The 23,594-nt window shown below is 63.6% G+C and overlaps 2 protein-coding genes across 3 annotated transcripts; one reads left to right on the top strand and one right to left on the bottom strand.

Annotated features, from left to right (window-relative positions):
* Positions 1-764: 764 nt before the first annotated feature.
* TCIRG1 (T cell immune regulator 1, ATPase H+ transporting V0 subunit a3) lies at positions 765-17,974 on the top strand. 2 transcript variants are annotated; one of them, XM_045016076.1, is made up of 20 exons: positions 765-877; positions 4,736-4,856; positions 5,279-5,357; positions 6,526-6,755; positions 8,544-8,638; positions 8,897-9,023; positions 9,234-9,316; positions 9,757-9,850; positions 10,179-10,391; positions 10,914-11,064; positions 11,672-11,811; positions 11,909-12,066; positions 12,801-12,891; positions 13,021-13,139; positions 13,921-14,134; positions 15,393-15,509; positions 15,692-15,811; positions 16,483-16,600; positions 16,978-17,149; positions 17,325-17,974. In XM_045016076.1, exons 2-20 carry the CDS (start codon positions 4,740-4,742, stop codon positions 17,404-17,406), a joined length of 2,520 nt encoding a protein of 839 aa, XP_044872011.1. In that variant the 5' UTR covers positions 765-877; positions 4,736-4,739; the 3' UTR covers positions 17,407-17,974. The 2 variants fall into 2 exon arrangements, with proteins under 2 accessions (XP_044872011.1, XP_044872010.1); XM_045016075.1 differs by lacking the exon at positions 765-877 and adding an exon at positions 4,443-4,586.
* Positions 17,910-23,560, bottom strand: TBX10 (T-box transcription factor 10). The gene is made up of 7 exons (XM_045014456.1): positions 23,121-23,560; positions 21,794-21,895; positions 21,199-21,370; positions 20,463-20,618; positions 19,908-19,975; positions 19,302-19,390; positions 17,910-18,786 (listed from the first exon to the last, which is right to left on the bottom strand). The coding sequence occupies exons 1-7, from the start codon at positions 23,558-23,560 to the stop codon at positions 18,488-18,490; spliced, it is 1,326 nt and encodes a 441-aa protein (XP_044870391.1). The 3' UTR covers positions 17,910-18,487.
* Positions 23,561-23,594: the final 34 nt, after the last annotated feature.

Genomic DNA, 23,594 nt, shown 5'->3' with positions numbered 1-23,594 from the left:
ATTGGATGGGGTGTGTGTGTGTCCAGGTGAAAGTGGTTGGGGCTCAGCAGGGGTTCCACGTGTGTGGGGGATGGGGCTCGGAATGGGGGTCTTGCTGCAGGGGGATCACTGGGTGGGTGCAGGTCCTGAGGGAGTGGGGGTCTGAGTGTGGGGAGCCAGGGTTCAGCAGGGTGGTCCAGGTACAGCTGGTTGGGGCTCAGCGGGGTGGGGCTCAGCGGGGTGGCCCAGGTGCAGAGGGCGTGGGGCTCAGCATGGGGGCTCAGCGGGTGATCTGGGTGCGAGGGAGTCCAGATGCAGGCGGATGGGGATTGGCTGGCAGGGTCTGGGTGGGGGTTCAATGGGGGCATCTGGGCACAGGAAGGTTGATGCTCAGTGTGTGTGGGGGGGTGAGGCTCGGCGGGGGGGGTGTGTCCAGGTCCGTAGGGGGTGAGGCTCGGTGCAGGGGGAGGAGGTCCAGGTGCAGGAGGGGTGAGGTTCGACGAGGGGGGGATCTGGATGGAGGGGGGTGGGGCTAGGCGCGGGGGGTCTGGATGGAGTGGGGGTGAGGCTCGGCGTGGGGGGGGTCCCGATGGAGGAGGTCCAGGTGCTGGGGGGGGCTAGGCTCGGCCGGGGGGGGGGTCCGGATGTTGGAGGCTCGGCGGGTGGAGTGCGGGGGGGTGGGCACCCGGGGGGGGGCAGCTCCTCGCACAGTGCCCCCTCCCCCGCGGGGCAGGAAGCCAGGGAGGGGTGCGGAGCTGCCTGCAGCCGGCAGTGGGGGAGGTCCCGGGGGTGGGTCTGACCCGGCCCGGCCGGGAGCAGCCCGCCCAGGGGAAGAGGAAGTCCCGGACTCCCGTCTCCTCACAACCCAGCCGGGACCAGCAGCTGGAGCCCAGCGCAGGTAGGAGCCGCGGCCCCCGGGGCCGGGTCACAGCCCGCGGGCGGAGGCTGGGATGAGGGAGCCTGGCAGGGCCTGGCTCCACGTGCTGCTGCTGCCGCCACTTCCGGCTCGCCCGGGCTCGGGGGCTCGCGTGTCCCTCCCCTGAGCCCCCCTGGAGCGGAGTGACCGAAGCTGTGGGGCTGGGGCACAGCTGGGCTCCGGCACATCCCAGGCAGGGGGTCCCCCCCGTGCCCGTGGGGCTGGCTGGGCATTGGGGTCACGGAGCTTGGCTCAGGTGGGGAGATCGCCCTCCCCCCATCTCTAAAACCGAGGGGTGGGAGTCAGGCCCCCTCCCAGGGCCCTGGGTCAGAGGCTCTGGAACAAGTTGTATAGTGGGGGGCTGAGAGCCGCTGAACCACACTGTGACCCGTGTAAATAGTGGAAACCACTTCAAGCGGTGGGGGTGGGGGACGGACGGCAGCACCCCAAGTTCCAGCACCTATCCCCTGGGTCCATCCCAGCGGGAGCATGTAGTCTGGCCCAGCCTGGGGCCTGCAGTAGCCACAGCTGGTGGTCGGGGACAGCTAGGGTGACCAGACAGCAAAGGTGAAATCGGGACAGGGGGTGGGGGGTAATAGGAGCCTATATAAGAAAAAGACCCAAGAATCGGGACATCTGGTCACCCTAGTCAGAGCTGTGATGCCCCCTCTCCTCCTGGGGTGGCTGGGGCCCCTTGAGCTGGGGGCACTGGGAACAGCACAACGAGAACCCAAGTCAAGTCTTGGCGGGGGGGGGCATGTGCCCCGCTCTGGACCAGGCTGAGTCTGAGCTGAGCACAGCACAGTGCTGCAGCACCATGGCGCCTGCCTACGCCCTGTCCCTGTCACATCCATGCACCCCTTGGGGGTTAGTATATTCATCTGTGTGTGCCTGCCCCACTGTGGCAGGGCAGGGCTGTGACCCCAGTGACGGGGGTGCTGAGGCTCGGTGACTATGGGCTTGTCTACATGGGGATGCTGATGGCTGGACCTATTGCAGAATAGTGGCCCCCACCCCTGCGGTGCTCTGTTCTGGAGCAAACGTCACTTGATTCTGGGTAATGGTTGCGTTTCCAAAGCAGAGCAACTGTGAGCAGAGCCCTGCGGGGAGCCATTCCCCAATAGCTGTTGCTGTCAGTTTCCTGGGTCAGAGCAGGGACTGGAACCCGTGGCCCGGGTGAGCACGCTACCCAGCGGGGTGGCCTTCTGCTGCTGCTCCCTTGCTAGGCGGGCCCGTGTCCTTGCTCCGTAATGCCTGGTTACAGTGAGTGCAGTGTGGCGCAGGACAAGCCGCGCTCTAGCGCGGTTGGGATGCTGCCTCCCTGTGGAGTCAATGGGGCAGGGCATGTTCCAGACAGGGGCTGGCATGCGGGTGTGGTTGAAAAGGGGCCGTACAAGGCTTGTGCCCAGGATAGCTGGCTCCCGTGTGCTCTGACCATGCTACAGGAGTCGCAGGGAACGTCTCCGCTGTCACTAGGGTGACCAGACAGCAAGTGTGAAAAATCGGGAGGGGGGTGGCGGGTAACAGGAGCCTATATAAGAAAAAGACCCCAAAATCGGGACTATCCCTATAAAATCGGGACATCTGGTCACCCTGGCTGTCACGGATTGATAGCATTGGTGCTACGCCCCCAGTTTTGGAACAATCTCTAGGAGGAACCCTTCAGTTTGTCCAACCCCCAAGGGGTAGGTCTCACTGCCTCCTTCCAGTTAACCTCTGGGGCTCCAGCACTCGTGTTTCACAGCGTGAGCTTTTCCTGGCGAGTCCAGCTGAACGGGACTCCTGGGAGAGGCTAGGCCACTCTCCAGGGACTAACGCACCTCAGCCAGTGTTTGCAGTGACACACGCAGCGCTGGCAAACCAGGCAGGTTTATTAGTCACCTGTTACACAGCATGGGGTGGCCTTAGGTCAGCAGAGAAAACTGAAGGTTAAAGCATCGACCGTTCTGGTCAGCCAGAGCCCGGCCAAGCTGGAACGAAGGCTGGACACATGCACAACTAGGTCGATGCAAGGGCGCCCATTTCAGCCTAACTTTGTAGCATAGACCAGGTCTCTTAGCCTGTCCTGAGAGCAAACAGTCCTTCCCCCACCCGCTGGGTAACAATATGAAATCTGGGGGAAACTGAGGCACGCATGGGCTTCGTAAAAAATATTACAGAAAATTCCCACTTTGTCACATACCTTGCAGATGGAGGGGTGGTTCCTAGCTTGGGTAGAGGTTCCTGCACTGGTGTGGACAGCTACTCATGAATTACATCTCCAGTGGCAGTGTAGACAGGCCCTCAGAGAGCTCCATTTATGAGCCGCTCTAATTGTATCCTTGGGGCTGTTGCCAGGTTCTGTGGGTCCCCGAATCCAGCTGTGCCTGGCTCTGGAAGGGACGGACGTTGGCTTGGACACGCTAACATCTCCATGTCCAGTGTTACCCCTGGGCTAGCAGTGCATGCTGGGAGCATGGGCTGCTCCATGGGGTAATGGTCCTCTTGCCAGCCTTGGGACAGTGTCATGGGGAGGTGATGGAAGGAGCCAGCTTGGAGGGAACAGTCGGTGGTGCTGGCTACCTGTCTGTGAGGCTGGGGGCGCTGGCTGTGGCTGGGCTGGCTGCAGCGCGGGTGCCCCATAGAGGCAGAAGGAGAGACGAGAGGGCCTCCCTGCGTGGGAGTGGCGCGGGCTAGGGAGAGGCAGCCTGAACGCCCCAGGCTGGGCGCACAAGACTGGCGGCAGCTTCAGAAACACGGGCCTTTCTGCCCCAGCGCAGCCGTGTCCCCTGGGCTGGGGATCCCACTGGACTCCTGTTTGCAGTGGGCAGTAGCCGGTGGTGCCTCAAGGTGGGCTGGGTGTGGTTCAGCATCAGGGCGGCCGCTTGACCTCGCTCCCGGTACGCCCGGGACCCTGTGCAGGGAGTGGGACTTTCTCCAAGAGGCCTCTTGTGTTTCCCTGCTTTCAGCTGGAGTGTTGGCATGACCCTATTGCAGTGAGCTGGGCCCAGCCTGAGGTCTGGATCCTCTCCTCCTCCTGCCCTAAGAGCTGCTGCAGGGCCCCGGCTGCCCTCCCGTTGCAAAGGGGCGTGGAGGGTGCTCTGGATCTCTTTGTGCTCCCATTTGATCCTCTTCTCCCGAAATCGCTTGCCTGGTGGCAAGGGCATCATGTGCCCTTCCCCACCCCTTGTTGGGCCATGCGGGTCTGGCTGGGTCAGCCCCAAAGGTGAGCGGCACGGCCAGCCCTGACTCAGGCGCGGCTGAAGCTGAGCTGGTCTGGGGTGGAGGGGGATGGTGCTACTGGAAACTATTTTGCAACCTCTGAGGTCAAAAAAGTCCAGGGTGACTCAGCCGAGCTGCTGCTGGGTGTCTCGTGGGCAGAGCTGCGGATCCTTGTTCCCTGGGTGGGTCCCTTACACCGCGTGCCCCCCGCAGCTGCAAGGCCATCCCTGAGGTGAGCGGCTGGCCGGTATGGCTGCCGAGGTGCCAGCTTGATAGATGGCTGGAGCTCGGGGTGACTGTCTGGGTGCCGGGCCGGGTTGTCGGGGAGCTGGAGTCTGAGCCACAATTGCCTCCTCCCAGCTGAAGCGGGGGCTCCCGGCCGTGCCCACTTCTTCTCCAGATCTGCTGGGAGTGCCGTGGCCCTGCCGCCTGTCTCTGCCGGCTCCAGCTCCTGCCCCCAGCAGGAGCCCCTTCCTCTCCTCCTTGCCAGGTGAGGAGTCCGTCCCCACGCCTGGGCTGCTTGCTACAGCGTGGCTTCTGGTGCCCCTCGCATCCAAGGGGAGTGGGAGGGGGTGGGATTGGGTCTCTGTGCTCCTTGCCCTCGCCGCCAGGTGACTGACTCTCCCTTTCCCCCGGCAGCGCCATGGGCTCCATGTTCCGCAGCGAGGAGGTCTGCCTGGCCCAGCTCTTCCTGCAGTCGGCCTCGGCCTACGCCTGCGTCAGCGAGCTGGGCGAGAGGGGGCTCGTGGAGTTCAGAGACGTATGTGCAGGGCAGGACGTGGTGCTCTCCTGGGGGGAGCAGAGGGGCGGGGTCCCTGGCTGGGGTGGGGCGAGGTGGCTGTGGGGGGTTGGTTGGGACGTCTCATCTGCTATAGGGGAAGAGTCAGGGTCCCAGAGCGGGAGAGGAAGGGGGCATGGGGTAGCCAGGATGTCTGGTGCCTATGGGGGGCAGTGGGAGTTGGGGTTCGTCACTGGGGTGCTGTTGGGGGAGGGTAGGGGAAGTCAGGGTCCCTGACTGGGGAGGTGTCCAGGTGGCTGGTCCCAATAGGGACAGGAATCGGGGTCCCTGACTGAGGGGTTGGGACTGTTGGGACGGCTGGCCCCACCCTAGCCGCCCGGAGTCAGGGCCCCGTGCAGGGTGGGCTGCAGCTGGGCTCTGATGTGCTGTCTCTGCTCCCCTAGCTCAACCCCAATGTCAACGCCTTCCAGCGGCGCTTCGTGGGCGAGGTGCGGCGTTGTGAGGACATGGAGAAAACCTTCAGTGAGTGTCAAGCCACTCGGGGGGAGGGGGCTCCTTCTGGGGGACAGGGAGACTTGGTGGAAAGTCTAGGACATTGGGGACACCGTGGGGTGAGGGGAAGGGAGGGGAAGCTCTGGAGTGGTGGAGAGCCTGTGTGGGGAGGGAAGAGTGTCTCCTCTTTGGGCAGGTGGGAACCAGGAGGTCTCTCTGGGGTGGCAGGGGTTGCGCATGGGGATGGGAGCCTGGAGTGGTGGGATGGAGGGGGTCTGGGGTGGCAGAGGCCCAGTGGTATGGGGTTAAGTTAGTTAAGTCAGAACAGACTATGAAGAGTTACAAAGGGATCTCACAAAACTGGGTAACTGGGCAACAAAATGGCAGCTGAAATTCACTGTTGGTAAATGCAAAGTAATACACAGTGGAAAACATAATCCCAGCTATACATATACAATGATGGGATGTAAATTAGCTGTTACCACACAAGAAAGAGATCTTGTTATCATGGTGGATAGTTCTCTGAAAACATCCACTCCATGTGCGGCGGCCGCCAGAAAAGCGGACAGAACGTTGGGAATCATTAGGAAAGGGATAGATAATAAGACAGAAAAGATTATGTTGCCTCTGTATAAATCCATGGTACAGCCACACCTTGAGTACTGCGTGCAGATGTGGTCGCCCCATCTCAAAAAAAGATGTATTGGAATTGGAAAAGGTTCAGAAAAGGGCAACAACAATGATGAGGGGTCTGGAACAGCTTCCGTATGTGGAGAGATTAATAAATTGGGACTTTTCATCTTGGAAAAGAGACGACTAAGGGGGGATATGACAGAAGCCTATCACATCATGAATTGTGTGGAGAAAGTAACTAAGGAAGTGTTATTCACTACTTCACATCTCATAAGAACCAAGGGTCGCCCAATGAAATTAACAGGCAGAAGGTTTAAAACAAAGGGAAGTATTTCTTCACCCTGTGGGACTCGCTGCCGGGGGATGTTGTGAAGGCCAAAAATATAACTGGATTAAAAAAAGAACTAGATAAGTTCATGGAGGATAGGCCCATCAATGGCTGTTAGCCCAGATGGTCAGAGACACAACCCTGTGCTCTGGGGAGAGGGGGGTCTCCAGATGGGTACCTGATGGGGGCAGGCTGTGCACGAGCAGTGGTGATGGACGCTGTGTCCCTGCTGCGCAGCGTTCCTGCACCAGGAGCTGCGGAAGGCAGGGCTGGCACTGGGGCCCTGCCCTGAAAGCCCCCCGGCCCCTCCGCCCCGTGATGCCCTGCACATCCAGGAGCAGTCCGAGCAGCTGGCCCAGGAGCTGCGCGAAGTGAGCCGCAACCGGGAGTCGCTGGGCGGGCGCCTGCGGGAGCTGCAGGAGTACGTGCAAGTCCTGCGCGAGGGGCAGCGCTTCACCGGCCAGCTGGTGAGTCCTCGTGCGGGGCCAGAGCAGTGGCCTTGGGGTTGAGGAGGGGGCTGGAGGGAGCAGAGGAGGGGCAGAGCAGAGAGGCCTGGGGGGCTGGGAGGGTGTGATGGGGTCCCTGGGGTGTAACCTGGACTGGGGGGCTGCTGAGCCCTGTTCCACCAACCTGGGGATTCTGTCTCACACTGTGATGCTGATGTCAAGCTCCGAACCTTGGCTAGGCACTGCACTTACACAGACATCCACAGGCAGAGACACGCCCAGCTGAGTTACATGAATGATCTCCCAGCCGCTCATGATCTCCCACTCAGTTCCCCCCAGCGCCAGCCCTACATTCCAGGACTGTTCAAGGCCCTCTTGGGCCGTGCAAGTTCATTAAGTAGTTCATCACTCCCTCTATGTGGAGTGGACACACAGGGGTAGGCAACCTATGGTACACGTGCCGAAGGCGGCACGCGAGCTGATTTTCAGCGGCACTCACACTGCCCAGGTCCTGGCCACCACTCTGGGGGCTCTGCATTTTAATTTAATTTTAAATGAAGCTTCTTAAGCATTTTAAAAACCCTATTTACTTTACATACAACAATAGTTTAGTTATATATTATAGACTTATAGAAAGAGACCTTCTAAAAACATTAAAATGTATTACTGGCACACAACACCTTAAATCAGAGTGAATAAATGAAGACTCGGCACACCACTTCTGAAAGGTTGCCGTCCCCTGCACTAACCTTTGTAACCTGAGCTGAGATTTCCTAAGCACTTCAACCAAAGCACACTGCGTTAGGTAAAATATAAAACAGATTTATTAACTACAGAAAGATTGATTTTAAGTGACTATAAGTAGCAGGCACAGAGATCAAAGTTGGTTACTTAAGAAATAAAAATAAAATAAATTTGCAATCTAAGTTCTACAAACTAAACAGGATTTGAATCAAGCAGTGTCTCACCCTGACCAATGGCACAATCAGGTTACAGATCCTCAATGCACAGGCTGGGACTCTTTTCCAGCCTGGGACCACTCTCCCCAGTTCAACGTCTTTGTCCTCCAGATGTTTCCCCTCCCAATTCAAGTCAACACCTGGAAGAAAGAGGCCAAGTGATGATGTCACTGTCTCTCTTTTACAGCTTCTTCCAGCTTGCTGGAAAGATCTTTGCTGTGACATGGGGATCAGGCAGTCCCCATTGGTCCATTGCATACATGCTCTCTCTGAGAAGTCTCTGGGATGGCCGTTGGGAGAGTTGATTCCCTTAATGGGCCATCAGCACATCCGGCTGATCCTTTGTTGCAATTGAAAGATTGGCTGGGGGCATCTCCCCTCACAACTATTTCAGTAATACATGTAGCAATGCTTCATAACTTCACATACAATGAGAGCATAGACAATTAGATGGTATTTATGTTCAACAGATCAAGGTTTTTTAAATAATATCTCATAAGACATACTATGTACAAAACTTATCATAATTATGACAGTAGAGAATATGGTAGTTCCAGGGTGCTACTTTGAGGTATAGAGGGGCAGAATGGAAGGGAATCTGGGAGGCAGAGAGGGGATGGGTGGAGTGGAGGTGTCCTAGAGGTTGGGGGGCAGGGAGGGGTGGAGTGGGTCACCCCCAGGGCTGGGCACTGGTGTGTGTGGGGAGGCCTTTGGTGTGGGGGCCAATGGTGGATTCCTGGGGGAGAACGGAGAGGTTGCCAGGCAAGGAGGGGGGCACCGGTTGCCGGGGAAAGGAGGGGGCCCCATTAGGCTGGGCAGCTCCCCTGACGGTCTCTCTCCCGTGTGGCAGGCATCACTGGGCTCCCCCGCCCGGCCCCGCGCCCTCTCGGACCAGGAGCCCCTGCTCAACCCATCCACGGCACCACGACTCGATGTCAAAGTCAAGTGAGTTGGTTCCAGAGCGGGCGGGATGGGTTACAGATGGGGCAGCAGCCATGAGGCAGGCCCCTCCTGGGACACTGGGCAGCAGCTGTGGGGCAGGCCCCTTGTGGGACAACGTCGGGGTGCGGGGGGAAAGCGGGGCTGTGCCTGGGACACGGCGGGTTCTGTGGTGATGCCGTGGCGCCCTTGGGTGCTGTGGGGCTGTTCTGCCCTGGGATGCCAGCGCCCCCCCTTGACTCTCGCTTCTCCCCCCTCCCCCAGCTTTGTGGCAGGCGTGATCCACCCGTGGCGGGTGACCTCCTTTGAGCGGCTGCTGTGGCGCGCCTGCCGCGGGTACCTCATCGCCAACTTTGTGGAGATGGCGGAGCCCATGGAGGACCCAGCCACGGTGAGTGCGGGGCGGGAAGGGGGGTTGCAGGAAGGGTGGTTGGAGCAGGCCTGGGTGTCTGTGAGGGGGGGCAGGCCTGGAGGGGACGTGGGTGGATCTGAGTGGGGTGGGGCTGGGGGGTTTCTCTGGAGCCTGGGAGCATGGGGCAGGGTGGTTTGTAGGCGCCCCTGTGCTGTGCTGAGGTTCATGGGTAATGTGCTCCCCCCGCAGGGTGAGAGCATCACCTGGGTTATCTTCCTCATTTCCTACTGGGGGGAGCAGATCGGACAGAAAATCCGCAAGATCTCGGACTGGTGAGTGCTGGCCCCCACCTGCCCTGTCTCCTCGCCATCTCTCTCTGCCTGTCCACTCCCCTAGCAATTCCTGCCCCAAGCGCCGGCGCTCCATATGCCTGCTGCTGCCACGTGGGGGGTCCCGGTGCCACACCGGAGCCGCTCTTGTTCCAGTCTGGGGAGCTAGGAGTCCGGGGGAGTGTCTTGCGGGCAGCCCCTCCCCTGCCGCCTGGTGTGGCTGTTCCCTGGGGGGGGATGGGAGAAGAGTGCCAGGGCCCCCTCCAGCTGGCTGGCCCGACTCCTCTTGCCCGTAGGAGGCGCAGGATTGATGGTAGTCGTTTGTGCCTCCCCCCCGAAACCTCTCCCTCCCCCCCCCCGAGCTGTCCAGTTTCTCCCCCACACAACTCAGCCCTCCCTCTCCGCCAACATGCTCCCCGCTCACCTGTGCGTGTCTCTCCCAGTTTCCACTGCCACGTGTACCCCTACGCCGACAGGGAGGCCGACCGGCTGGAGGTGCTGAGTGGGCTGCTCACCCAGATCAACGACCTCAACACGGTGAGATGGAGGACCTGTGTGTGGGGCCCCGGGGACACTCCTTGCTCAACGACCTCACTGCAGTGAGATGGGGGCGCTGGAGGGAGGCCCCGGGGACACTCCTTGCTCAACGACCTCACTGCAGTGAGATGGGGGAGGTTGTGGGGGGGGGCGAGGACAGTCCCGCTCAACAACCTCCAGCGTTACGAGTCCCAGGCTGTAAGGGAGGTGGGCAGCAGTTGAGGCCCCTACCAGGGTGGAGAGGAAACACTGGGCTGGGGGGCCCCAGCTGTGTTGGAATATTGGGGGGGTTGGTGTCTGCCCCTGTGAACCTCCCTCCCCCCGGCAGGTGCTGGGGGAGACGGAGCAGTACCTGTCCCAGGTGCTGCAGAAGGTGGTGCTGATGCTGCCGGCCTGGCGCGTGAAGGTGCAGAAGATGAAGGCCATCTACCTCATCCTCAACCAGTGCAGCTTCAACGTCATCGAGAAGTGCCTCATCGCCGAGGTGTGGTGCCCCGTGCGTGACCTGCCACAGGTGCAGGAGGCCTTGCGCCACGGATCGGTACGTGCCTCTGCCCACCCCCGCACCGCCCATGCTACGGATTGGTACATATCTTCCCGCCCCCCCCCCCCCCCCAGTTGGTATGTGCCTCTGCCAGCCCCCCCCCCCCATGCCACGGATTGGTATGTGTCCCCCCGCCTCCCCACCAATTGGTATGTGCCTTCACCCATCCCCGTTCCCCCACACCATGGATTGGTACATCCCCCCCGCCCCCCGGATCGGTAAGTGCCTCTGCCCACCTGCCCCCACATGCCACTTATTGGTACATGCCCCCCCCGGATCGGTACGTGCCTCCACCCCCTCCTCCCCCCGAGCCAGTCCATGTTCTCCCCCCTCCACGGATTGTTAGGTGTTTCCCCTGCCCACCCCCTCCTACTATGCCACACTTCCCTCCATGCCCTGCCCTCCTCCGGCTGCGCCCCAGGCCAAGCCAGCCCCTGCCTGCTCCCCAGCTGGCAGTGAGGGGGGGTGGATTGGTGTTGCCTCGAGGCTCCCCGGTCCCAGGCCCGCCTTCCCTTGCAGCACAAGAGTGGCTCGGGGGTGGAGTCGTTCGTGCACCAGATTCCCAGTTCTGAGAGCCCTCCCACCCTCATCCGCACCAACAAGTTCACCGCCGGCTTCCAGAGCATCGTCGACGCCTATGGGGTCGCTAGTTACCAGGAGGTGAACCCAGGTAAGGGACCCCCGGGGCCACCCTCCCACCCCCCCCGCCCTCGGGTTGGATCAGAGCCAGCATCCCCTACAGGGGAAAAGCCCCATGACCCATTCCCCACCCTCTGAGCCAGCCAGTCCCTGCCCTGGGGACAGATCGGAGCCAGCGCCTCCTAGAGGGAAAAGACCCCCTGTCCCATTCCTAGCCCCCCGAGCCAGCCAGTCCCCGCCCTGGGGACAGATCGGAGCCAGCGCCTCCTAGAGGGAAAAGACCCCCTGTCCCATTCCCAGCCCCCCGAGCCAGCCAGTCCCCACCCTGGGGACAGATCGGTGCCAGCGCCCCCTAGAGGGAAAAGACCCCCTTTCCCATTCCCAGCCCCCCTGAGCCAGCCAGTCCCCGCCCTGGGGACAGATCGGAGCCAGCGCCTCCTAGAGGGAAAAGACCCCCTTTCCCATTCCCAGCCCCCCTGAGCCAGCCAGTCCCCGCCCTGGGGACAGATCAGAGCTGGCACCCCCAAGAGGGGAAAAGCCCTGTGTCTGGGCTGTGTCAGGGTGGTCTGGGCCTGTGCGGGGGTGAGGGGCCCATGTGGGGTGGGGGGACCTCTCTGACATGCTCCTTGCCCCCACAGCGCCCTACACCATCATCACCTTCCCCTTCCTGTTTGCTGTCATGTTCGGGGACGTGGGCCATGGGCTGCTGATGTTCCTCTTTGCCCTCTGGATGGTGCTGGCCGAGAGCAGCCCCCGCCTGAGGGAAGCGCGCAACGAGGTGAGCGAGGGGGGGGAATTGCTGGGGGGGGGTGGGGGGGATGGGGGAGTGCTGGGCTGTTACGGAGCTGTGCCTCCATCTGTCTGTCTGTCCCCAGATCTGGCAGACATTCTTTGAGGGGCGCTACCTGATTCTGCTCATGGGGGCCTTCTCCGTCTACACCGGCTTCATCTACAACGAGTGCTTCAGCAAGGCCACCGCCATCTTCCCCTCTGCCTGGAGTGTGGCCACCATGGTCAACCACTCCAACTGGAGGTGGGCACTGCCCCCCCGCGGGACCCCCGCCTGATTCCCTGATCCCCTCCCCACGGGACCCCCGCCTGGTACCCTGCTACCCCCTGCGGGATCCCCGCCTACTCCCCTGCTCCCCTTCTCCCCCCCGTGGGACCCCCACCTGGTACCCTGCTCCCCCCCATGGGACCCCCACCTGTAGGATCCCCGCTTGCTCCCCTGCCTGGTACCCAGCTCTCCCTGCAGGACCCCACCTGCTACCACCCCATGGGATCGCCACCTGGTACCCTGCCCCCATCTGCTATTCCCCATGGGGTCCCTCTTCTCACACGCCCTGCCTTCTCCCCCACCTGGTACCCTGTTGTCCCTGCCCCGGGACCCCCCGCCTGCTCTCCTGCCTGGTACCCTGCTCACTACCCCCCATGGGACCCCTGCCTGCTTCCCCACCTGGCTGCTGCTCACCCCCCAGGACCCTGCCTGCTACCCCAGCCCCTACCTGCTACCCCCCACGGGGTCCCTCTTCTCACATACCAGCCTGCTCCCCTGCCCCCATACCCGTTACCCACCTGTGGGATCCCCCTCCCTTCTATCCCATTCCTGACTCCGCACACCCATGTGCCCCCTCCCTGCCACCTGCCCTGCATGCTCCCCTGCGTCAGCGCTGCCTCCCCGCGTACTGCCCCACCTGCAGATCCGTATGTGCCCCCCAACTCTGCCCAGCCCCTCCCCCCAGCACTGACACCCCCCTGTCCCCACAGCTCCGACTACTTAGCCAGCCACGCCTTCCTCACCCTGGACCCCAACATCACTGGAGTCTTCAAGGGGCCCTACCCCTTCGGGATCGACCCGGTGAGTAGGGAGGGATGGGGGGACTTTGTTGGCCAATTGTCCCCTGCCCCCCCACACCTCTGCTCTGCTCCCCCCACTGGGAGCTGCATGCCCACCCTGGCTCAGATGCCTCCTCTCATCTGGCTGCAGGTCTGGAGCCTGGCCAACAACCACCTGAACTTCCTCAACTCCTTCAAGATGAAGATGTCAGTGATTCTGGGCATCATCCACATGAGTTTCGGGGTGCTGCTCGGTGTCTTCAACCACCTGTGAGTCGCCGCTGCCTGGGGAGCTGCCAGCGCCCACCCCCGCTGCCCACCTGTGCCTCCTCGCTTCGGCCTGGCAGGCCATGTGCCCCAGAGGAGAGGGCTACAGAGCCTGGCGCATCCCCCACTCTGGCCCCACCCTTTCCTTGTGCCCAGGGATCTGCATCTGTGGGAAATCCTGGCCCCGGTGGGGGGAGGATATTGGCCAAGGATTGGCACCCGAGCCTGGTGCCCCGCCTGCCGACAGCCCCTCACTGGGATGGAGACCCCTCGCCCTCAAGCCTTCCCTGCCCTGGGGCGTGGCCCCAGCCCCTCAGGCAGTCAGTGGCGCTGCTCTGAACTGGCCTGGCACCAGTGCCACGTGTCTCTCTGTGCAGGGGCGGCTCCCTGGGGCTGGCATCGGGGCCAGTGCCCAGCACAGATGGGGCTTGTTCTAGCCCCTTAGGGCTTTGTGAGGTGTGAGCTGGCTGTGCTGCCAGGCTGTGGAGGAAGCCTGCCAGGGCTGCTCTGGGGCGCCTGCTGCCAGGAAGGGATGTGCCCCCAACTCTGCTGCGCTGCCTGACTCCCCTGCCCAGTCCCCCAGGGCACACCCTGAACCCCTGGCAGCCCAGAGCCAGCCATCCTCGGCGCTGGGATCCTGCCTGTCAGGGTTGCTGCTCTCAGCTCCAGCCAGGGCAGCAGTGCAGGGCCCCAGGCCACCTTGCAAGGGTCGCTGCTCCCTCCATGGGGGCGGGCAGCCCGGTTATGCAGGGCCTGGGCCAACTCCCCTCTCACTGGCACACAGGCACTTCAGGAAGTGGTACCAGGTGGCACTGGTCTTCCTGCCCGAGGCGCTCTTCCTGCTGGCACTCTTCGGCTACCTCGTCTTCATGATCTTCTACAAGTGGATCAAGTTCAGTGCTGTCAACTCCCTGCTGGCACCCAGCATCCTCATCCACTTCATCGACATGTTCCTGTTCGCCGAGAACTCTGAGAACCAACCACTGTATCCAGGACAGGTAACCCCGACAACGTTTGCTGTGCCCGGGATTGGTAACCCGCACAGGTAACCCGAACAACCCCTCTACTGGGACGGGTCACCCCGACAGCTGCTTGCTGTGCCCAGGATGGGTCACCCCGACAACTGCTTGCTGCCTGGGTCAGGTAACCCCAACACAACTTGCTGTGCCCAGGTCAGGTAACCCTGACAACCGCCCGCTGTGCCTGGGACAGGTAACCCGCACAGGTAACGCCGACAACCACCAGCTGGCCCAGGATGGGGAATCCTGATGGCCGCTCCCTGCTCTGCCCGGGATGGGGAACCCCCACACCAGGCCAGCATCTGCAGCTGCTTTCCACTGCCCCACCCAGTCCAGTTCCCACCTGCTTTCCAGATCAGACCAAAAGGCCCATCACTCCTGGCCCAGCCCTGCTCTCTGACCAGCCCCCAGGCTGGTGTGGTGGGACCCAACCTCCGGATCTCATGTGCTGCTCACCCCCTGGGGCTGCTCCAGGTCTGCCACCCGTCCTGGGCACACAGGCAGCACAGCCTGGCCAGCTGGGCCTTGGAACCAGCTCCTCAGCTGGCTGTAGGTGCCTTGCGCGTCTCCGTTAGCCCTTCGGGGCCAAGGGACATGGGCCGAGGCGTGTGCTGAACCAGCCGTTTGACTCTGGACAAAGCACGAGAGCTACAGAGCTTTGCACAGAAACCGTCGTGCCTGAGGCCCCGGGTCCAATCTTCCCCCCGTGGGCTCTGGGGCTGGGCAGCCCCTCTACAGCCCCTCCCCCCTGCCCAGAGCAGCAGCCACGTGATTCGAGGGGGGAGTGCAGCTCGGTGCAGAGAGTGGGGTGTGCTTGGGGCCGGGCGGAGCCAAGGGCCTGGATTGCTCTGTGCCAGCGTCTCTGCCGGAGGCATCGCACTGGGTGCCAAGAATGGCTGTGCTAGTCCCCTAAGGAGGGCGGCACGCTCCAGCAGAGGGGTTGCAACACAAAGGGGATCCCCTGGAACAACATGGGGTTCACTGCCTGATGCGTCCAAATCCCCTGCCTGTCACAGGGCCCATCCATCCCCCCCTGCCAGCGCAGCTCACACCAACAGGCCCCTCCGGCCTGGTATCCCCCCCCCACTAGCCTGGTAATCTCCCACTTTGCACCATGCCCATGCTGGATCGGACCGACGGCCCCCCTAACTTGGTACCCCCCCACCCATGTTGGCTCAGCCCATGTCGGAGGTGGGGATGCTGCTCTCATGACCCTCTCCCCCGCTCCCCACTGCAGGTGACGGTGCAGATCGTCCTGGTCGTCCTGGCTCTGGCCTCTGTGCCTGTCCTGCTCCTGGGCACGCCCGTGTACCTGTGGTGCCAGCACTGCCGCAGGGGGCACCCTCATCTCAGGGTAAGGGGCTGGGTGGGGGCCCTGGGTAGCCTCTGGAGGGCTGGGCTGGCGGCAGGGTTGTGGGGCTCTGTGGGACCTCTCCAAAGGGAGCTGCAGGTGCCGTGGGGAGGGCCGGGGGCTGTGACCTGTGGGGTGTGTCCCCCACCTCTAATGTCTGATGTGTGGCTCTGGGCTCTACACAGCTGGGCCCACCTGGGGACGCCGGGGAGCGCCAGCTGCTGCTGAGCTCGCAGGAGCCGGGGAACTCGGTGAACGTGATGGAGGCCGACGTGGAGCGTGGTGGGCACGGCCCTGAGGCTGAGGTGAGAGCCCTGTGGCACTGTGATGGCTGCCGAGAGGGACGGGTTTAACGCCACTGGGTGCCGGGACACCTGCCAGTCCCACTCAGCATGGGGGAGCCCCACAGCAGCTCTGGCCCCGACCACTTTCCAATCTGTGGGCCGGAAATGTCGCTGCACTGAGATGGGGCGGGGCCATTCAGAGGGGTGGGGCTTGACAAGCTGCTGCCCATCCCCCCAGCATGGCGCACAGTGGCCCCGGAGTGGAAGGACGGGGCCTTGCAGTGGGCAGGAGCCCCCGAAGCTATGAGTGTCAGGGCCGGGATTAGCCCCCCCCCCATCCCAGTCTTCTCTCTCAGCAGTGCCCTCACCAGCGCTCTGGGTGGGCACAGGGGGTGGGAATGGGCGCTGCTGGGTGGCCGGGCTCCCATGTAGCCTGTGATCTGTGGGCTGGCCCCCTCCAGCACTGCGAGATCCAGCCCCAGCTGGGGAGCTCCAGATGGTATGAGTCTGCCTGGGCCCACGGCCTGCGGATGGGCCTGGGGTCAGCTCAGCGTGCCAAGGCTGGGGGAGAGTGGCTGGGCATGGTGTCCGGCTCCCCCCGCGTGGTGCTGCCCTCCGCCCCGCGGCCAGGCATGGTGCCATGGCTCAGTGCTGCCATTCATCCCGTTCCACTGCCTTGGTGTCCCCCGCAGTTTGAATTCTCGGACGTCTTCATGCACCAGGCCATCCACACCATCGAGTACTGCCTGGGCTGCATCTCCAACACGGCCTCCTACCTGCGCCTGTGGGCGCTCAGCCTGGCCCATGCACGTGAGTTGGGAGTGGGGGGGTGGGGGGTCTCACAGCCTCCTACCTGTGCTCAGCCTGGTCCACACATGCTTTGTGGCCGGCCCCTCATGCACACCCCTGGAGGGAAGGGGAGGAGGTTATGGGTGGCTGTGGGGGTGGGAGGGAAGCCTGTGAGGGGCAGGGTGGGGGTGGGTGCAGGGGAGGGAGGCGTGGGGGCGGGAGGGAGGCCTGTGGGGGCAGGTGACGAGGCGGGGTGGGTGGCGAGGCGGGGTGGGAGGTGTGGGGGAAGGGGGGCGTGGGAGGGAGGCCTGTGGGGGCAGGGTGGGGTTGGGTGCAGGGGCGGGGCATGTGGGGGAAGGGGGGCGTGCCCAGCTCTGACCCCCCCAGTGCCCCTGCAGAGCTGTCGGAGGTGCTCTGGACCATGGTGATGCGGAACGGCTTCCTGCTGCACATCTACGCGGGCGGGGCGCTGCTGGTGCCCGTCTTCGCCTTCTTCGCCGTGCTGACGGTGGCCATCCTGCTGGTGATGGAGGGGCTGTCGGCTTTCCTGCACGCCCTGCGCCTGCACTGGTGAGCCCCCGGCCCGTACTCCCAGCGGGGGGAGGGGGAGCTGCCCTGGACTTGGGGGTGTGTGGGACGGGGGGATCAGTGGTGGGGCAACCCCTGGGATGGGGGAGGCCCTGGGTCAGTTTTGGGGGGTGATGTCTGCGCTGACCCCTTTTCCCCCCTCCCGTGTTGTTTGCAGGGTGGAATTCCAGAACAAGTTCTACGTGGGCGCCGGGTACAAGCTGAGCCCCTTTGCCTTCCCCGCCGACAGCTGGGAATAGGGCCAGACCGGCCCCTTGGCACCAGGTGCCCCCCGCCACCCTCACCTCAAAGGGATGGTGCCCCCTCCCGCCCTGTCCCGGGGCAGAGGGCTCCCTTTGGGTTTGCACCTTCTACGCTGGCCGCTGCTCCCCCCACCCCCCAAGCCTGGCGCTGTTTCCCCTCCCCCCCGCCCCTCCCGTCCCCTTTGGCCTGATGCTGTCGTCCGCTGCCTGCCGGAGCCTGGTGCTCCCTGCCTTGGCACAGGTTACTTCTGTCCTGTCTTTTGTACAATTAAAGAGTGAAACAGCCCCGTCCCTGGTGGTGTGCAACGGGAAACCGCCGGGCCTCTGGTGGCGTTCACGGGGCCTGGCCAGCTGAGCTCCCGGCTCAGGAGCGTGAACCTGCCCTGCCCTCTACCTGGGCAGCTCTCCCGGCATGTCTCACGCGAGGGGCACCTTGCACAGCCCCCGCAGGAGTGGCGCTGCAGTTACTCTACACTGGCACCAGCTGGCGCTGTCTCCCCTTGCTAAACTGGTCCAGCACCCCTGGGTGTGGCTCATGTGCCAGGCCAGCTGGGGCCAAGGTTCCGTTGCACCCTGGGGTCAGCTCTGGCTGGGAGGGAGGGAGGTGCTGAAGGCAGCTCCTGCCTGGGTGGGAGGGGGGCAGGATCTGACCAGCCATGTGCTCTGGGAACTGCCCTGTGTCCCGGGCATGAGCTGTGGCTCCCGTTCCCAGGGGCAGTGCTCAGGGCTCCCCCCCACGCCAAAGGCTCGTGCAGGGAAGTTTAATGGCCACAAGCTGGGGAGATTTGTGTGGCAGCTCATGGCCCAAAGTGAGAGCCTCGTGGCCTGGGGGGGCAGCCCTGCAGCAGCCAAGAGGGAGGGGAGGGGAGCCATGTAGCCTCGCCCCCAGCAGCTGGCTAGGTTAGGGGGAGCCCAGCCTGGCCAGGGCTACTGTGAGCGAGGCAGCCAGGAGGGCTCCTAGGGAGACTCTCAGGCTGGAGCCTGCCTCTGTCACTCTGTGGCTGGGGCTCGCCCTGGGGGTGTGCCCCAGCCAGGCTGGCCCCCCCACAAGCAGCCAGGGGGCCAGCCTGGCTACCCATCACTGCTGCCCGTAGTTGAGGGCAGGGGGGCTGGCGCCGTAGATGTTGAAGGGGTGGAGGCTGGCGGGCAGTGGGTAAGGTGCCACCCGTGGCTTGGCCCTGACGTACACGCTGTGGTAGGAGAGGGGCTTGTACAGGGGGGGCCCCAGCTCTGTGGGGAGAGGGTGCCGTGGAGCCGAGCTGTCCTGGAAACCGCGGGCCCCCGCGAGTGGCACGAGCGGGGGGTTGTGGAGCTGGACGGCCTCTCGCAGGAGGGTGGCGGGGAGCTGTCCCTTGACACGGCGCCGGCCCGGCAGCCCTGGGGAGAGAGCAGAGAACAAGGGTGGGTCACAGCCATGGCAGGGCTGCTGTGCCAAGGTCGCCAAGCCCTGCTCCTGCCAGAGCCCCACCCTCTCCCTCAGCTCTGCCCCTGTCTGTGCGAGAGCCCCACCCCCTGCCTTAGCTCCGCCCCTGCTGGTGTGAGAGCCCTACCCCCTGCCTTAGCTCCGCCCTATCAGTGCGAGAGCCCCACCCCCTGCCTTAGCTCCGCCCTATCAGTGCGAGAGCCCTGCCCCCTAGCTTAGCCCATGCTAGAGGCTGAGCCCAAGAGCCCCAGCACCTGTCTGTGGCTCCCTAAGCCCTGCCCTGCCCGCATGGCCTGCCCAGCTGCGTGTGAAGAGGGCCCGGGTGGGGTTCCTCCAGCACCCACATCCCCTACGACCCCCCCCTCAGCCAGCTGTAGGCAACAGCCCTGTCCCTGCATGCTCTCCAGCTGGGTGGGTGGAGGGGGGGCACCCTGGTGTCAGAGCTAATAGCCCTGGGGGTGGGGGTTACCTTTCTCCTGCATGTCCTTCAGCTGGGAGGAGGGGCCCGTCCCCCGAGTGCCGGCCAAGGTTCCCAGTAGGGGTCCTGGCGCCCCAGGCCTGCACATGAGAAGGGAGAGGGTGAGAAATGGGGAGGGGCCCAGCTGGGGTGAGACATTGGAGGGGAGGCAGGAGGATGGGCAGAGGTGCCCTGCCCCCACCTAAGCACAGCTCCCCTGGGAGACCCTCACTGCAAACTATTTAATGAGCTAATTTGCACACGTGCAAACCGTCCTACACTGATTCAGGGGGTGGCTGGTGGGGGCTGGGCGGGAGTGGGCACTGGGCTACATAGCTGTGGGGGGAGCTGCTGGGGAGGTGACTGGGGCTGATAGTGGGCCCCTCCCCCTTGTGCCATCTCTTGCCCCTCCTGGCTGCTCTTCCCCTCTTCTCTTGGGATGGGACGGGGGGGGAGGTATTGCAGCTGGGCGTGTGATGGGCTGCCAAGTGGATGAGCCCTTGGGTGGGAGGGAGACCCCCCCCCCAGTAGTTAGGACAGTGGGACCCTGTGGGGGGAGGGGAGTCACCAGTGCTCCCATCTCCTGCCGGATAGGAAGAGTGCTGGAGGGGCAGTTACCAGTCGTCTGGCTCGCAGTCCCGGAACCCCTTGGCAAAGGGGTTACTGGCGATTTTCAGCTGTGTGATCTGCAGAGAGAGAGAGTGAAGGGTAAGGAAGCAGCCCTGGAGACCCTCCCACCCCGGGGGGCTGGCAGCAGCTCAGGGACACCTGCCCAGATCAGCAGCTCCCTAGGCACAGTGGGACAAGAATCCTGCGGAGAGACGTTGCACCCCCTGCATGAAATGGGGGTTGGACTAGATGACCTCCTGAGGTCCCTTCCAACCCTGAGATTCTATGAAATCAGCCATCAGGCCACCACCCAGCAGGGGGCGCTGTGACACCAGCGATGGGGAGGAGCCTGTACTGCCGAGCCCCACCCCAGTGAGGGGGCGGAGCCTGCACTGCCTAGCCCTGCCCTCCCCAGCAGGGGGCGCTGTGGCACGAAGATGGTGTGTGGGGGATGGTGCGAGCAGGGATCACAGGAAGGGGGGCTATAATGTCCAGCCGTGGGGCCCCGGGAGGGCTGGCTCAGTGCCCTGTACGGTGGGGCTGGTTTCTAGGCCGCGCACGCACCCGGTGGTTCTGGTAGGCCGTCACCGCCATGAACTGGGTCTCCACGAAGGTGAAGGATTTGAAGTTCTCGTGGGCGAAGCGCTCGCTGTCCCGGCGCGGGTCCACGTACACCACGTGGAAGCGGGGCTGGTACCGGTGCATGGAGTTCAGGATGATCTGCGTGTGCCAGAGAAGAGCCATGCGTGAGATGGGCAGCCACCGCCCATGGCAACATATCCCACCCCCTCCTTCACCCTATGGCCTAGCTCTGCACACACACCCCCCGCCCCAGTCCAACAGCCCACCTTGCCCCAACCCTCAGCCCGTGGCACCCTGTCCCACCCCCCATCCTCCACTCTGTAGGGCCACATGCCGTGCTTGGTATCTCAGCAGCCTCCTGCCGACGGTGCCATATCCCAGCCCCCCTGAGCCAGGCAGCTCCCCGCCCCCCCCCGGGGCTGGATTGACTCCGGCAGTGGCATCCCTAGAGGGGAACGGCCCTGTGCCCATTCCCCACCCCGTGAGCCCACCAGTGTGACGGGCTCCCAGCGCCCCCTAGAGGGGAAAGGCATCGTGCCCCATTCAACCAGCTATTGCTTAGCCTTTTTCGGAAGGTGAGGGGGACCCGTGAGTGGCTGGGGGTGTTCCTGTTCTGCCAGATAATGCTGCAGCGGGGTGGTCTCTGGCCTTCAGGGACGGTCCCCTTCCCCCCCACCCCGCGCTGTGCCCACTGCCCAGGTGTGGCACGGTGGCTCACGTGGCCATTGTCGTCCAGCAGGTTGTTGGTGAGTTTGAGCTTGTCGAAGGAGACGATCTGCCTCATCCACTGGCCCCCCTTGGCGGGCGAGTCGGGGTGGAAGTGGACGCGGCCGGGCGCAGCCGGATCCGCTCTGCCAGCCACCAGCCACGAGGAGCTGTGGAAGGCGTATCTGCAGGGAGAGGCAGGATCTGAGCACGGGGGAGGGGGGGAACCAGCTCTGGTAGAGGCCTCATGCATTGATGAGGGCTGTCTGGGCCCCAGAGGTTCCTCCCGCCCCCTATAGAGGCCTGTAGCCATGGGGAGGCCAGTTCCTGTTCTGGGTTCTAGGACATTTCCGGGATCCTGCTCTGCTCGTGGTGAGTGGGGGCGTGTGACTGAGCAGGGGGGGAGCTGGGAGGGGCAGGGGGAGGCTGTCACAGGCCATGGCTGGGGCAGCCGGAGTACAGGAGGCAGGTGGGGGTGGGCACAGCTGCCAGAGCTATTGGCACCATGCCCAGCACAGGGCTGCCCCTCCCCCCACGGCTGCTCTGCTCAAGGACCTGGTGGAGGGGCTGGGCAGGAGCTGTCCCCCCCCCACCTGTATCCCCCCCACCTATATCGCTTGTCATCCAGGGGCACGAAGTCCATGAGCAGCACGTAGTCGGCCAGCGGGTCCAGCCCTGAGAGCTTCACCTGGAAGGTGGGGAACATCCTCCTGTGGGAGAGGAGAGGGGAGGGCATGGGGTGCTGGGGTCGCCCTTGTCACATGGAGGGGAGGGCTGGGGTCTCCCTATCGCACAGGGCCTGGTGTCATTGGTCACAGGGGGGAGAGGTTGGGGTTATAGGTCACGGGAGGGGCGCCAGGGGGTCCCTGGTCACACAGAGGGTTTGGTGTCAACCTGTCGCATGCGGGGGGGGGGTTGGGGGGTGTCTCATGGGGTGCGGGGGTTGTCTCAGCCCTTTTCCCCGCCCCAGGGGCCCAGCAGGGTGACACGCGTGGGCTGGGGTAAAGGGGCCAGGCTGCCCAGCCTGGGATGTGTGCAGGTGCCCACGGACTGGGACGTGTAGCAGCCTGGACAAACTGGGCGTGAGCATGAGTGTGGGGCAACATGAACCCACGCAGGAGCGGGAGAATGAGTGGGGGGGGGGCTGAGGGCAGGGGCCAGAGGCGGTGGAAGGGTAGTGGGGGGCAGGTGCATTTGAAGCACTAAGTTGGAGGGGCAGCGCTGCTGGTGGGGGGTGGGCAGAGCTGCCCAGCAGCCTCCCCCCCCTCCCCCCGGGAACATCAGGCTGCAGCAGCAGCTCATGGTCCCTGTAATAGGAGCAGATGGAGGACCAGGGATGGCCGGGGGCAGACTTCACCCCGACTGCCAGCCTCACAGCCCCCTCTGAATAGGCCCAGTACCTCTGCAGCCCCAAGACACCCAGCCCCCATCGGCATCCACCATCAGCCCAGGTGCCCCCTTCTGTGCCCAGCCCCCTGGTGCCCAGACAAACCAGGCAGGGAGTGCTGGCTCCTGGCACCGGCCAGGCTTCCGGCAGTCCTTGTTCCGCCCACCTCCCCCCATCTCTCCAAGGGTTGCAGGGCTGGACCCGGCAATGGGGTCCTGGGCAGCCGTGACATGTGGCACCAGCTGCCAGCCCTTAGCGCTGGGGGAGCGGCTTTTCTGGCCAGGAATGAGCCACGTTGCCTGGTGTGGTGCAGCAAGGGGCCAGATCAGACTCCCAGGAGGGTGTGGATGGCACCAGATCCCCTTGCATGGAACTAGGACAGGGTCTTACAGAACACCAGGCTGGGACACGGGGCACAGCTCCTGCCACAGGGGTAGTTTTTTGGGGGTGGCATGGCCCCTGCCAGGGGCTGTAATGGGGGGAAGGTACATGGGGGGGAGGTACATATGGGGTCCCTGCTCTGCCCTGCCTGGGCAATGCCCACCTACCTCCCCGCTTTGGTGACAATCATCTCGGTGCCCAGGCTGTTGAATTCCTCCCACAGGCTCCGCATCTCCAGCTGCACTGACACATTGGACACGTGCTGGTTCTTCCTGGCCGGCTGGATGCCGTCCCCGAGCCCCGCGGCCCCCTCCCCAGCAGGGACACCGAACCTGCCGCAAGCCGGCGGGGGCCCCAGCAGGCAGGGAGCCCCCACGGGGCTGCCCCACTCAGGACCAGAGGCGAAAGGGCCCCCGTCCGATGTCAGGACGCTCAGACTGGCTGTGAGGAATGCTGGCAAAGGAGGGGAGAGGATCAGTGCCAAGCCCCTGTGGCTGTGGGCATCGGGGGGCTGGGACATGGACACAGAAACCAGCGAGGCATCTTCTGGTGAGCCCCAAAGCGCCTGCGAGCTGGGGAAATGGCAGTGCCCCTTGATACCCCCCATGCTGCCCCTTAATCCCGACCCGCAGCCCCCTGCT

The sequence above is a fragment of the Mauremys mutica genome, chromosome 4, assembly GCF_020497125.1.
Source record: "Mauremys mutica isolate MM-2020 ecotype Southern chromosome 4, ASM2049712v1, whole genome shotgun sequence".
NCBI classification, from domain to species: Eukaryota; Metazoa; Chordata; order Testudines; family Geoemydidae; genus Mauremys; species Mauremys mutica.
The sequence above is the reverse complement of the archived record's forward strand: the minus strand, read 5'-3'. Positions and strand labels throughout refer to the sequence as shown.